Below are 14,510 nucleotides of genomic sequence, written 5' to 3'. Positions count from 1 at the left end.
GTGGCAGTTGCTAAGTCCTTTCCACAGGTATTAATGTCTGGAAGGTAAAATAAAATCTATGAGAGCAGTGTTGAACAGATGGCAGTTAATACCTCTGATAGTAAAGGAAAAGAAAAAAAGACACAGGCTAATTTAGAAAGATAGGTCTACAGCATCTCTCAGCATGCAAAGTTTATCTTCATCACTGGGGCATTGATTGACAATCTGGAGGATGTTAACGTGTGATTCTCTTGGAACATGGGGAAACAGAATGGAAATTATAGTCACTTCACTAATTTTGCTTCAGATGTCATTTGTGGCAATTTTCGTGTTGTCTAGACAGCTCACAACTCCATGAGCCTCTCTAGTGTTCCTGTATTGTAGATCTGGGCAGTTCAGACTTGAAGAGAGCCAGGTAAAAACTTTCAGAGAAGAGTATGCACAAATGAATCATGTTAGTATGATGCTTTCCCTCCCCCCCCCCTAACCAGCCATACATGCACTGCAGTGTTCATAATAAATGTATCACACGGCATTTGGTATGTGTGTTTTCCTGGATTTGCTTTTTTTGTGATTGAAAAGTATTCATAATTCTCTGTGCTGTTGTTAAGTGTTTATAGAGACATGAAAGTCAAGGTGCTTCTCTTTTGTGCTATATTAGGGATTTATGTACTGAAAATACTGAAGGCAATTAAAATTGTGTCGCAGAAACACAGTACTACATCCTGTATACATTACATAAACTGAGCAAAACAGTACCATCTGTCATATCCTTGTATAATGTGTTCAGGTTCAGACATTTTTGCCTTATTCCATTCCGATTTTGTGTGTGTGTGTTTGAGATGAACAGAAGAAACATTTTTTGGGAATCCTGCTCCCAGATAATTATGACCAGAGCACTAACTTGAATACAGAAAAATCATGACAGAAGCTGGTAGTTTCCATCCTTATACACCCCCTGCAACTAGAGTTCTCTCTTCCCCTCCCCATTATGACACTTGAAACAATGCTTTGGAGAGCTGCCCAGCCTCCTGGACTAAATCTTGAAGATGTTCCATGGGTGGAGGAAATTCCCCTTCCAGTATCTTCCTTCCATTAACATAAGTATCCAATTGAATTCTGACTTTGAAAACATATTATGCCACTCCTCTGGCTTCTGAAATTTCAGCAAATCATTTTTTAAAAATATACTTTACTGTAAACACAGGTAGAATAATGTCAAAATCAGTCACCATTTCAAAATACATATTGAATATTATTTTCTTAATATATTTAACCTTGCTGATTTCACCTTTATCTCCCACTTGTGTTTATCATTATTACACCCCTCCCACCCCACCTCCTCCCCTCAGGGAACAGTAATTTCCTTCATTCAGATACTATTTTAAATATTCAATCATGAAGAGAGAATTGTTCAGTTCTTTATATTTTCTTTTCCTTTGACTTTATCTATCAAACATCCCCATTTCAGATCCCAATTCTTGATTTGGCCTGATGTGTATTTGGTTCTCTTTTCAAGGATGCAATCCTGGAGCATGAAGACTGCTAGGTATTCGAATACCTAGCAAGTCATTGGTTTTATATTTTCCAACGTATTATACTATTTATAAGATCTGGAAACTTGTTCTTTGGTTACATTTTGAGCTACATTGTTCACATTTCCATTTCTTCTATGCTTCTTGGGTATAAAATACAGACTTTACTACATTTGCTTTCTTTTTGGTCTTCTGTTTCTGAAGCCTCGTTGAATGTAGTGGTAGGCAAAGTGCAGTTTGGGGCTACAAGCAACCCCCCCCCCCCAGCTCTTCTCATGTGTCCACACTTTTCTTCCTAGCATTTGGTTGTGTATATGTGTTTAAAACCATAGTTTGCTGTCAGAATTAAGTCAGAATCAGCAACAGAATGTAGTGGTATCAATCAGTTTATTTTGCTATTCAGAGTCAAATGTTAGAATGAATACATTGTAAGGTAATTTCTATATGAATGCAAGTGTAATGATCAGATAAGAGGAGATGATTCTCTTTGAATGAGAATTATCTTTAAAAATTTAACAATATTTCATGAAGAATTAAATTTTCATTTATCTAACTTTCAAGTACTTTACACACATTTGGCAAATTTTGGTGTATGAAATTTAAAATAGTCCCATAACAAAAATATATTTGTCAACCTGAAAACCTGACAATAACATCATTGCCTGCATCTTAGAGTTCATGACCACCTTTCGTTCAAATGTGTTTAATATAGAAATTTGAAATACCTACATCACACTCAAGATAGTCCAGGGATGGGAAATGTGATGTGGGCTATATGTTGGACTCCTGTTAAGCCTTCTTACTTTAGGCATAATCATGAGGGATACTAAAATCTAAACAAGGTCCAGCATCATCTGTGTCTCAAAATGCTCTGATATTTCTGTTCCCTGGTTTTGGACAGCTCTGGCTTAATAAATAGAGTTTTGGTAAAGAATTTAAGCTTTAGATTTTAATTGGTGCCACTTTCTGCATGCAGATTTTGGGAGTGCAAAATATTTTAAACAGCAATTTGTTTGTCACATAGCCTTTTCTTTAATTCTTAGATTTGTGACTAGTTTTAGACTTGCAGATTAAAGAGAACAAAATCAAAGCTACAATAAAGCAAGACTAGGTTCCTTGAAAGCTCTTACTGCACCTAAAGCATCTGACCCGAACAAATTTATTTCCATTAATATGACATTGGTATTAGCTTCAGAAACAAACATTAGATGTAATCACCTGGAGTATTGCATAGGGATGTTGTCTTTCTGAATTATGCGGCTTGATTCTCTTCTTTTTGCACCTCTAGCTCTTTTTTCATATCTTCTGTGTATTTGTGTCTCTTGATATTTTTCACAAGGCTGTTAGCAGAAGTGAAAGTGCAGAGGTTTAAAATCAATTTGGCAATCTCTCTTCAGCATGATTAGAGGAAACATCAGGAATGCACTGAGACTTTCTTCTGAATTTAGGGCAGGCGAAGTTTGGCTGATGTCTCTTGTGCCAAGAGGCATGCATTGTTCCCTAATTCTTTGCTTCTGAAAAACTCTGAGCACCCTCAAGTATTATGTAAAGATTAAACACTTTTCTTAATTTAGCTTTTTTGTCTGTTGGAAAGAAATTGCATTTCAGTATACAGCTTCCTTCAAGAAGGATGCTTTTAGGAAGTAAGTGTCAAAGAGAGGGCGTCAAACTATCCTTTCTTGATAAGATACTTTTGTATTTGATGGGATTTTTTGTTGACAGGGAAGTGCACATTTTAACGTGTCTTCAAATATTTGGACCCTTTTCAAATATATACTGCCCACCCCACACTTGGAAGTGCTGTCATTCAGAAACATTTTACTACTATTTGAGTGTGCTGATCTTATAAACCGGTCTTCAGAGGCCAATGATAAGTGGAGTTTATTTTAGTAGCATGTTTGCATACATTTTTAATTACGATGTTTTATAAATGTTTCCCACTTGGAGTCCTCAGGGATAAGTTGGGTTATAAAGCTAAATAAATAATAGGCTGTATCTTGAAGACTGTTGAAAAAAAGGAATCTTCAATGGTAAGTAATTGGTGGGAACTTCTTCAGGATTACTCAATATGTAGGCATATAATTGCTGGAATCTAAGAAGGATCTAGGTTTGAGATCCCATCAATCTTTCCCTCTGAACTGAGGGAAGATGTTACTTTGAAAAATATGTAATAGGCCATAATAGTCTTAAGGCTAAGATAAATGAGAGTACATTTTTTTCATAATCCTGCCTATTGGACGAAGAACTCCATGAGGTGGATTATTTGGAGAATTGGTAATGGAGTGAAACAAATTCCAAAAGGGGAAAGGAGGAAAGTGTCACAAGTGTGAGATGAAAAGAGGAATCTTGGTGTTTTAGGCAGAGTCTTGTGGTAATTAAATACCCCCTCCTGCCATATTTCAGCTTCTCCTAAGGAAGAGAAGAGCAGCTCAGAATAGGTCCATTATGGCTGGATCTCATTAGAAGGTGAGAACCGTTCCATCCATATCCTAAATGACCTCATTTTGGCCTTTGAGGGAAAGAAGAACCTGCTCCAAATGAACTTAATGTCTTTCACCAATGCTAGTCCATTTTTCTTGCATGTCCTACCATACCAAATTGTAAGCTTGGCATACATTTATTACTTATTTATTAGTTATTCATGTCCTTTGGATTTATGAAGTTTCTGGCTGATCACGTTAGGATGAGCTAGAAAGGAGGAGGATTCCCCCCTCGGTTCCTCTTGGATTAATGAGTGATGTTTGATTTGAGTGAAAGTGCTTTAATTCTCTGCATCAAGTAGCATTGGTTTATATGGCGATGTCTCAGTTTGTTAATTAAAAGTAAAGAGGTTAAGAAGCGTTCTTTTTCCTGTATGAATAGCCCCTGTATCCTGCGCTTTGAGCAGTGATGATACATAAGTATTCATTTAATTCTCTTCTTTCACTGACCTCTGTAAATTGTAACCTGATTCTGATATCTTTAAGGCATTTTTGTTTTAGTAATATTGATAATTTATTTACACAGTGTCATTAACATACATGGCAGTATTCAAAAATAAAACAACAAAATTGATAGCTCTATTAAAAGTGTGTGGTCTAGTTGGTGTTAATTAGATGTACCTACAAACAATTTATTCTCATTTTGTACATTGGCATTACTTTTCTAGACTTTGTTTTATGGGAGCAACCTCTATTTGCTAAGGAAATTCTTACTTACCTCTAATAATCAGCTCAATTAATTTGACATTATTCTTTAATCATGCTGGTGACCCCTTGACACTGAAGTCTAGAGATGCTTCAGTTATATTAAGTCTGCTCAGCTATGCAAACCTTTGCTTTTTAAAATATATCAATATATTATTCTAGAGCCTCCACATCCTTCTATGGTCAATTATCGTAAAGGAATATTTCCTTACTTTTTTGGCAGGAAATATGCAATCTGGTGTGCTCTGAATATTTTAGTCCAAACTCCTATAAACTCCAACAGAATAGTTATTGGTCAGTGATTAAATTATGGGAGTTGTTGTTCAAAGCTTCTGAAGGGTACAAGATTGCTAACTTCTATACTTGTGATTCTCTTTTCTGTTCATTTTTACAGATTATTTCCTTTCTTGAATATAATAAATAATTATTAGCCAACATTACAAAGGAAATCTGTAGATTATCAATGTTGGTGATGGGAAAGTAATCAATTTTATCTTGGTTATTTCCATCTGCTGATGGAAAACTATAGATCCCAGGGAGGAGGGTTCTGTCCGGGAGGGAAAGGTGAGCGTGGGGAGAGAAAGAAGCTGTGTTTCAAATGTGTTTTCTCCCCCTGCAACGGCTTTTTTCTTCCACTCGTCCCCCACTCTGCTCCATAGAGTCCTATAACCTTCTGGAGTAGATTGGTGGGCACTGAAAAATTGCTCCTGCTTCATTTCATGGAAGCTGCAACTGGATAAAAATCTGAATCTGTCAGTGGAATAGATGTAGTTAAATTTCAGTCCAGTAAATTAACAAAAAGATATATGAATATAAAGATGCTTTTAACAGCACATCTAAAACTACACAAAGACAATTCTCCCTGAGCTATCTGTTATGTAATTGTCCATCTATAAAAAAGGCCTTGCCCTCAAAATGTCTGTTTATTGCAGTACATAGAGAATAGCCCCCTAGAAAGATCTAGTGAGATTCATATGAGAGGAGGAATTTCATCCAAACCAAATAAGTTAAATTCCATTTTAGTTCTGAGGAATTTACAAAATGATTGTAATAGGCTATTAGCTTCATATAGAAGTATCCCTGTGGCGGCAATTTATTTTCATTGTATTTCTATAAATGGAAAACCTAGAAAGCATAAATAGTGATAAGTAACTTGACTTACTGATTCATCTTGCCTATCATGTAAACTGAGGCCTACTGTAAATGTTATCAATTTTATACCTTGAAAGCAATTGAAAGGAAAAAAACCCTTGATGTACTATAAAACACATACAGTAATTCCAGTTGCATTTCTTTTACCGCTTCCATGTGTTGGCCATGCAGGGAAGGAGATAGGGTCAGCCATGGATGCATGTGTTGTACATACAAGAAGGAGACAGGGCTACTTGTGTATGCACAGGGAAAGGAATGAATGAATGCGTGATTTGCAGTTATGTGTTGTATTCAGATTTATCTGTAAAAATGTGTGCATGAAATGTTAATATTTCAAGTAAGCATCGGGGGGGGGGGGGGTTGTGTCTGAGAAGTACTAATCCCCTGCTTTAGCTTCAGTTCCTGACCCATACTTGCATTATAGGGTGATTTTCTCTTTTCTTGCTAATTCCCTTCTGTAGCAGGTGGTAGAGGGGAATGTTTTTGCTAAGAATATGAAAATATGCAATAAAAGGAAAAAGTGTGCCTTTATTTTTGACAGATATCAAAGTACAATAGAGTTCAGCTCGTCTTATGACTTTTAAGAATATAAAGCTAAAATAAGCATGAAAAAATGCAAATTCTTCCAGTTTTACATTAGGAAAAAAAACCTGAATTTAAGGGATGATTATGGCATAATTTTGCCAATTAAATTATGTGTTTTCTTCCCTAGGAGGCTTTTGGAGTCTTCACTCATTTCACTATCACGTTACGATGGTGCAGGATCCCGGGAGCATCCAATATATCCTGATCCTGCTAGGTAAGGAGAATTGAATCACTGATGGTCTCATGTGTCTGTGTGAACAGTAAGAAAAAATAGATAAGCAAAAAGGTATGTGTAGATAAAAGAAGAAAATGCAATGGAAACTTATTGGCAGCCAGTGGAGCTCTTTTAAATGCAAATTCACAAAGTGGCTATTGTAGATTGGAAAAAAAATAAAGTGTATGAATCCACATACAAACAAGTAAAGTAGGGAAGGATAGATAAATGGTTAAGTGAAGGAAGATCTATGAAAAGATGGTGTGAGAAATTAAAATGACCTTCCATAAATTGATTATATTCTTACTGGAAAAGTAGTTGATCATTACATAGATAATACAAAGTCAGTTATGTTTAAAATGGTGAGTGAAAAGGCAGTATAGTTTATATAAATTAGCTCTAAAGAAAATGAAGGTAGTAGTTACTTTTTTGGATATAATGGGACATTTTGAAAAATTAACTATTGATGGAAAAATGTTAGAGACTGTTGAGAAATTTCAGGTAAAACTAGCAAACAAATTTCCTGACAACTATTTTTGAAATGTCACAAGTCAGAGATTTAAGATAAACATTTTCTTTGTAATTTTTCAAAGAGATTCTTGTCATCATTTTGTAATTAAATGCAAAGTTGCAGCAGGGGGTAGCTAGACCTAATCTGGCCCACAGAGTTTCTGCATCCAGCCCAAGAAAGGCCTAGTTGAAACCCTGCCACTCAATTCCCAGGCCTACCCCCTGCTGTAGGAAAATGTCTTTCTTTAATGCTGGAAAAGCAAGACATTATGCACCCACAATCAAAATGTGTTCATTGTTTAAAACTTCTTTCCTCCCTGTACTTTGATTTTTGGGTGGCATACAGTTTAACCTACAGTATTAAACAGGAGCTAATGAGGAGTTCACCTACTCCAACCTTGGCACTACTTGCAAGTATATTCCTGATTGTACCCCCTGGGCCGACATTTGCTGTCACTATTCCAGCAAAGCTTGAGTACTGTGAGTTAGCTCCTCAGTTTGGGCAGTTGCTACAGAACGTCTCCTGCAGTTGGCTCCTGGGCAGGGTGGCTTTGGTTGCACTGCTGTTTCTCTGATTAAAGTGGATGTGGATTGAATGACAATTACTCTTTGGGATGAGGCCATAGAAACAGACTAGAGGTTATCTGGTTTGCATGGAAATAGTGCTATTCATCTAGCTACCTTATCTAAATACAATTTCCTGTCTTGGATATCCTGATTATACATGTGTCCCTTGTTTGTGTAAAGAAATATTATGCCATTGTATAGACTTAGAAGCAATTTATGCTGGGAAACTAATGTATTACTTAGAATCTTAAACTATAAACTTTTCAATACAGTTTTCTCTATTTTGGAGTACAACTTTCTGTCACTTCACAGTCCACAGAGGTGCTTGATTTATATCTTGTTCCCGAAAACTTCTATGGGTCGGATCTTGAGTTAGCCTGAGTACCAGATGTTCTTAATCAAATATGAGTTAACCACTTCTTTTGCCTGTTAGCAAAGCATAAGAATATACTGAATTTTTTTTTAAAATGTGACCAACAATCTTTAAACAACAAACAGCCCTTGAAACATACTTCTTTTAATAATAGTTGGAAAGTGGTGTTCAATTACTGTTATGTCTGTTATAACCAAATAAGTTCACAAAGTGGGAAAGAAGTCTGTGTCCTGGCTTTCAGATTTAATACTGAAGTTGAAGTTTTACACGTGCTCAACCAAAAACCAACCCCCTATTTATTTAGTGAGATTTGCTTCTGAATAATAGTGACCATTTCTTTTCTCAGGTTGTCTCCTGCTGCTTATTATGCTCAGAGAATGATCCAGTATCTTTCACGCAGAGATAGTATTCGCCAGCGCTCCATGCGATATCAGCAGAATCGTCTCCGGTCTTCCTCATCTTCTGCTTCCACCTCTGAGAATACTGGTCCTTCTGTAGAAGGAAATGATCTAGAATTTGAAGACTTTGAGTAAGTGCTTCTTACAGTCAACACGAACAAATACTCTATTCCTCTATTATCTCTTCATATGTACACATAATATACATACACATTTTTACACACTAGCCAGAGCTTCCATTATATCTCTTAAGATATATTAAAAGCATTTTGACTATTAATATTTCTTTTGCCAAAGTTACCCTGTGAATTGGGGGCACATATGATAGTTCTATGACTTAATAGTTGATCTGTGAGGATTTTCTTATTCCTATTTTTTTAACCATAGTGCCAATAAAATGTCTCCTTTCCTATTTTAAATAATGTGCTGAAAAAAGAGATTGAGTAAAGAGGAGTTATTTTAGATTCTTTATTTCATTAGCCAATGTGTTTGCCTAATTACAGTTTCATTCCTGAACTGACAATTTGGTCCTGAAATTTAAGTTAGCACAGTACCGGAAGCCTAGTTGCCAGAAATCTGGGAATAGATTCATATGTGGAAGTGCTGTCAATTCCATACATTTCTGGTACTTAAATCAAATTATTCAGTACATAATTTTTGGTCCTTTTTGTATGTTTTTTTTTTACAACTCATACATTTATGAATTCTGGGGTTTCAGCAAAAAAACATAATTGATTTTTCAAGGCTGAATTTTGCAGATGACTATAACATTGTATAAGTAGGGAATTGAAAGGAAAGAGAATGATTTACTGAAAACAGTACCTTTATGATTGAGCAAAGTGGTCTTCTGTATTCTTGTTGAAGCAGTGGATATACACTGACTTCATACATGTATGTGCTTTTAGGTTGCCTGTTATTTTATGGCAAACCCATGAATTTGTAGTCAAGGAATATTAGGAGGTTTTGTTGTCAATTCCTGAATCTGAAATACAGCAGGATTTCTTAAACTTTCCCCACTTGCGCCACCTTTCCACCCAAGAAGTTTTTACACAACTCTGAATATATAGGTATACAAAATAGATATAAAATTAAACATTTGTTGATTATACCAGCATTTGCAAGATTTGATAAACAGGATGATTTTTTGCTTTTTATGGAGTACAACTGAAGCATTTTCTGCACTCTGGATTGGTGTAATGTCTAAAAAGCCACAAGATTAGTAGTTCTAAACTTGTGGGTCCCCAGGTGTATTGGCCTACAACCCACAGAAATCCCAGCCAGTTTACCAGTTGTTAGGATTTCTGGGAGTTGAAGGCCAAAACATCTGGGGACCCACAGGTTGAGAACCACTACCCTACATTATGTTTGCAAAAATTTTATTGTTGCCATTTTTTTGTGGCACCAACATTCAGCAAAAAATACCCCATTTGAAGTTGGGACCTATAATGTAAGAAGAGTTGATCAATATCACCAGCTGCTCACCATCAAAGTACTAACTGGGGCTAACTCTAGTTACCTTCCAAGATTAGACAGGATCATGTGCCCTCAGAATAATTCAGCTATTTCAGACTGACTTTATACTGGCTATAAAATATGAATAAACTTTGTAATCACAGTAGAATGTCATCCTGGATGACAGGATGATAAAAACATCAAATCATCCAGGCGTCCCCTGGGCAACGTCCTTGCAGATGGCCAATTCTCTCACACCAGAAGCGACTTGCAGTTTCTCAAGTCGCTCCTGACATGACAAAAAATAATAATAGTAGAATGTTACAGCAATCCCAAATTGACTAGATAATCTGCCTGATTGATTTTTGTCTGTTTGTTCTATGATCTGCCAATTGATTTATGTTGAATATTTTCAACTGATCATTAAATATCTGCAGTTAGCTTTCTCTTTAATCTAATATTCCATGCCCTTAATCTAATATTCTGTGGCACTTAATGACCAGTGAATTGGTATATTTCCTAACTGCCTGCTTTTGAACTTTCCCCTTAGTTTAATTTTGGAATAGATTTCAGATGACCTTCCACATTGTTCTACCTCAAAAAGCCATTCAATCGTTATTCTGGACCTCATATGGTCTTTACATCACTTAATTGTATTGTATTTAATCCACTGTTTGTCTGGAATTAGGAACATGGAGTGTTCCTTTGCAGTGACCTCTTCATGTCCTTAAATTTCAGTTGGAACACCTTTTGAACCAGGTAGCCTGAATTTGTCCCCTCCTTGAACAGCAAGAAACAATCTTCTGGAAGAGAATTGATGGTAGAGGCAGAACCCTTGTTCTTTGAAGCTGGCATTTCATGCTTCAGCAATTAACTACTTGGAAGCAGAAGGGAATGAATGTGTCTTCCCTTTTCATTGTGGTTTTGTTTGTGTAAGATGTAAATGAGGGCAGAGATGTAGAAGCGTCAGCCGCCTAATAGCTTTCCCCAAGCAGCACCGTGGGCTGCAGGAGTAGGAGTGAGGCAGCCTGCTGGGGCCCATTGTGATAGGGAAAGCTCAGCAAGTGCAACCCTCGGTTATTTCCATTACTGCCTCCTATTCATCCTCTGGGGAAGCAGGTTCGACTGCTAAAAAGAAATGGTACATTCTTCATTCACAGAGCTGGGCAGATACCTGTGGAGAAATGTGTTCCCCTGCAGATAATATTCACACAGGGAAGAAGTCCATTCAGGAAAGCGATTTAGTCAGCCATACTAAGACCGCCTTTTATTTCATGCTGAGTAGGGAAAAGAGTGTGTTTCTATCCTGTGCTCTGGCTGTGCTTTTTTGGTAACAAATGTTCCATTGTGATCTCAGCCCTTCTGTGCATTTGAGGGATTCTCTTCTTTCTGTGCAGTTATCCTCCTTGGCTGATAGTGAAGCTGGGTAGAGAGCCTTTGAGGTAGAACCTTTCCCTACTGATATTTCACAATGGAGATTGTTTCTTGGCTGAATGTCTTCGTTCATACCTTTGTTTGCCTTTGCATGTTTATGAAATGTAAAAAGATTAAATTATATAACTTCTAAAAAGCCCACACAGCCTTTCTGGGTTTGAAAGGTGAGGTTTTCATCTTTTTCAGGGCAGAAAAGGTGCCTACCTTTTCTGTGCTCTGTATTGCTTAATTACATAAGGATATAAATATGGTATGACTCTCTTATCCACAGATTTGATATCTAAGACTTTGCTTATTCATGCTCCCTTCCTCAATTGTTGACTTCCAGTGCAATTCTGTGGTCTACCTCCAGCCCAGATATAACACAAATGTAGGATTTCTATTATATCAATGGTTTCAGATATACATGGGTGTGGCTGGGTCTTAGAATGTATCCCCTGTGGATATCTGAATCATACTGTATACTGAAGTATTGTATCTCCTTGTTTGACAAGAGTAATGTACACACTTTCTTCTAAATAGTAAATTTTGATGTTCTTTGAAAATCATGAATAAAAATTATTAAAACCAATAGTAAATTTTGATGTTCCTGATATTTAGGAGAATACATTTGGTCTTTAAACTTCACGTGTTGCTTGTCAGTATAATACAAACTACTATACCCGTGACTTGATTTAAATGCCTGGATATTCTATGTTTTATTTATGTCCTCCTGCCTTTTGCCCAATTAAATTAAAGTCACATTTTAGCAACACAATAATAAGGATAAAAGTTGTTCATTTAAAGCTGTCTAGTCATCTTATGCCCAAGCTGTGTGTTTGAACATCAGTTCTTCCTCGTGTAGTCTGTGAAATGCGCACTAATGGGTTTCTGTGCGCATGCGCAGAGATTTCGGAACATTCTAGATACAAAGATTTTAGGCGGGAGTCCCGCCCACCCTCCCGATGGTATAATAGGCAGTAGGCGGAGTTCCGCTTCAGTTCTTCTTTCCGCGCGACAGCAGAAGCATTTCGGACTCTCCTCTCTTGTTTTGCTTACCTGATTTATCGACTCGGACTTCAATCGACTACTCTCCATTCTCCTTCCCTCGACTACGGACCGACCACGGACAGGCTAGCATGTCGTCTCTCTCTTTTAAAAAATGTTCGGCTTGCGGAGTTAATCTCCCAGAAGCCGATAGACACACTAAGTGTCTTTTGTGCCTTGGGGAGGCCCACAATCGTTCTGCCTGCGAGATCTGCAGAGCGTTTACATCTCGGGCCCAAAAAAGCAGAGACTCCCGTCTCAAAGCTCTTTTGTATGAGCAGGCACTGGCCCCTGAGGAGACTCGCCAAGCCGCATCAAGTCTCTCTCAACAGCCCTCACCTTCCCCTCTCTCCGGAGAGCGGCCAGGCCCCTCCTCCATGCAGCTGGAGGAAAACCCTGCGGCCCCGACTCCTCCCCTTGGGGACGAGCCGCCGCCGAAAAGACCCAGGGTCTCCAAACAAACTGCTCATAAGAGCAAGTCAAAGGAGAAACAAAATAAGAAAAAGGGACGGCAACTCTCTGGCGTGCAGCCCCTGAGTCCTCCCCTGCTGGTACCGCCGGCTCAGCTGCTTGAGCTCTCGCCCACGGAGCAAATCACACCGCAATTCTTGGAGCTTCAGGAGCCCCCGGAACTTCTCCCTATTGAGCTCCTGCACTCCCAACCTGATCCTAACCTCCCCGCTTCTCCCTCCCTCCTCCAGCCTGCCCAACCTCTTAGGGAACAAACTCCCTCCCCGGTACCGGCCCCCCCCACCTCTCAGGGAGAACGCGGCCATTCCCGGCCGAGCCGCTCCTCCAGACGCCGGTCCCGATCCTCCTCCTCCTCCCACTCCCGATCTCGGTCCCGCTCTCCTCCTCCCAAACGCCCGCGCGGGCGCGATCCGCGCGACCGCGACTTGCGTCCTCCTTATCCTTATGACTATCCTTTTCCCCTCTATCCTCCCCCCCCTCCTTTTTACTATCCTTACTATCAAGGAGAATACTCGGGGGGCCATACTCCTCCTCCTCATCCCTACCCTCGTTCCTACCCCCCTCCCTCCGCCTCTGTTTCTAGGCCCCCTCCTGAGCCCCCTATCCCTCAGCACCAGGGGGCGCCACCCCCTGATCCTGCTACTCCTCAACAGGATCACCAACCTGACCCAGAAACTGTGGATATTGAATCTTCCAGTGATTCACCCCCCACTTCTGCTCTTCAAGCTGAACCAGATCCAGACCCTCTACAAGCAGAAGAGTTTAAAAACTTTTCTGCCTTATTGATCAGACTTTCCAGGTCACTTAATCTGGCCGTTCCCCAGCCTACTAAGGCAGTGGATGACCCTTGTTTCACCTCATCGGAACAACAGCGGCCCATGTCAACCATATTACCAACATTACCTTACCTTCTAGAAGTCCTAAAAACAGAAGGTGTTTCTCCAGCCCTGGTTCCAGCTACACCAAAGCGAGCTGAGAATCTTTATCGCATTGACCTCACGGCAGCGTCATGGCTTGCTAAACTGCCTAGAGCCAATTCAGTTGTTACAGACGCCCAACCCAAACCAGTTCAGAGAAATCAGGCTTCTCCCTCAGACAAAGAAGGAAAGAAACTAGATGCCATGGCAAAAAAGTTTTATTCCTCTGCCTGCCTGTTTGCCAGAATGGCACACTATGGCGTTTACATGAGTGTATACCAGACACACCTCTGGAACAAGATTTCACCTTATCTTGATCTCTTACCAATGGCTGACCAAGCAATGGCAAAAGCCTTTGCTCAAGAAGCGCTTCTTCTCTCTAAGCTCCAAAAGGATTTAGCAAAGAACACAGCTGACACATCCGGCAAACTCATTGCTGGAGCAGTGGCCTTGAGACGTCACGCCTGGCTCAGGGCATCCACTCTTTCTCCTTCAGCTCGCACGCTGATTGAAGATCTCCCTATGGATCAAACAGGATTGTTTAATCCAGAAATAGATTCCCAGTTAAAACACTCCCATGAGATGAAACAAACGGTCACTAAATATGACCAACAACCTTATCAACAGAGGCAGAGATGGGGCAATTATTATCATTACCCCACATATCACAGAGGCCGTTACAACCCTCACTCCTACAGAGGGAAACAACGTC

The 14,510-nt window shown here is 39.1% G+C and overlaps 1 protein-coding gene across 2 annotated transcripts in view; it reads left to right on the top strand.

Moving 5' to 3' along the window:
- The window catches only part of AMBRA1 (autophagy and beclin 1 regulator 1), a 168,294-nt gene that overhangs the window by 46,015 nt on the left and 107,769 nt on the right, over positions 1-14,510 (top strand). For both annotated transcript variants that reach the window (XM_060763813.2, XM_060763821.2), the window contains 2 exons: positions 6,564-6,650; positions 8,447-8,629. In XM_060763813.2, the coding sequence (XP_060619796.2) occupies positions 6,564-6,650; positions 8,447-8,629 (270 nt within the window). The remainder of the gene's footprint in view (positions 1-6,563; positions 6,651-8,446; positions 8,630-14,510) is intronic.

This window comes from Anolis sagrei, chromosome 1 (assembly GCF_037176765.1).
Source record: "Anolis sagrei isolate rAnoSag1 chromosome 1, rAnoSag1.mat, whole genome shotgun sequence".
Taxonomy (NCBI): Eukaryota; Metazoa; Chordata; class Lepidosauria; order Squamata; family Dactyloidae; genus Anolis; species Anolis sagrei.
Note: the sequence above shows the minus strand (reverse complement) of the source record. Positions and strands in the feature narration are given on the sequence as shown.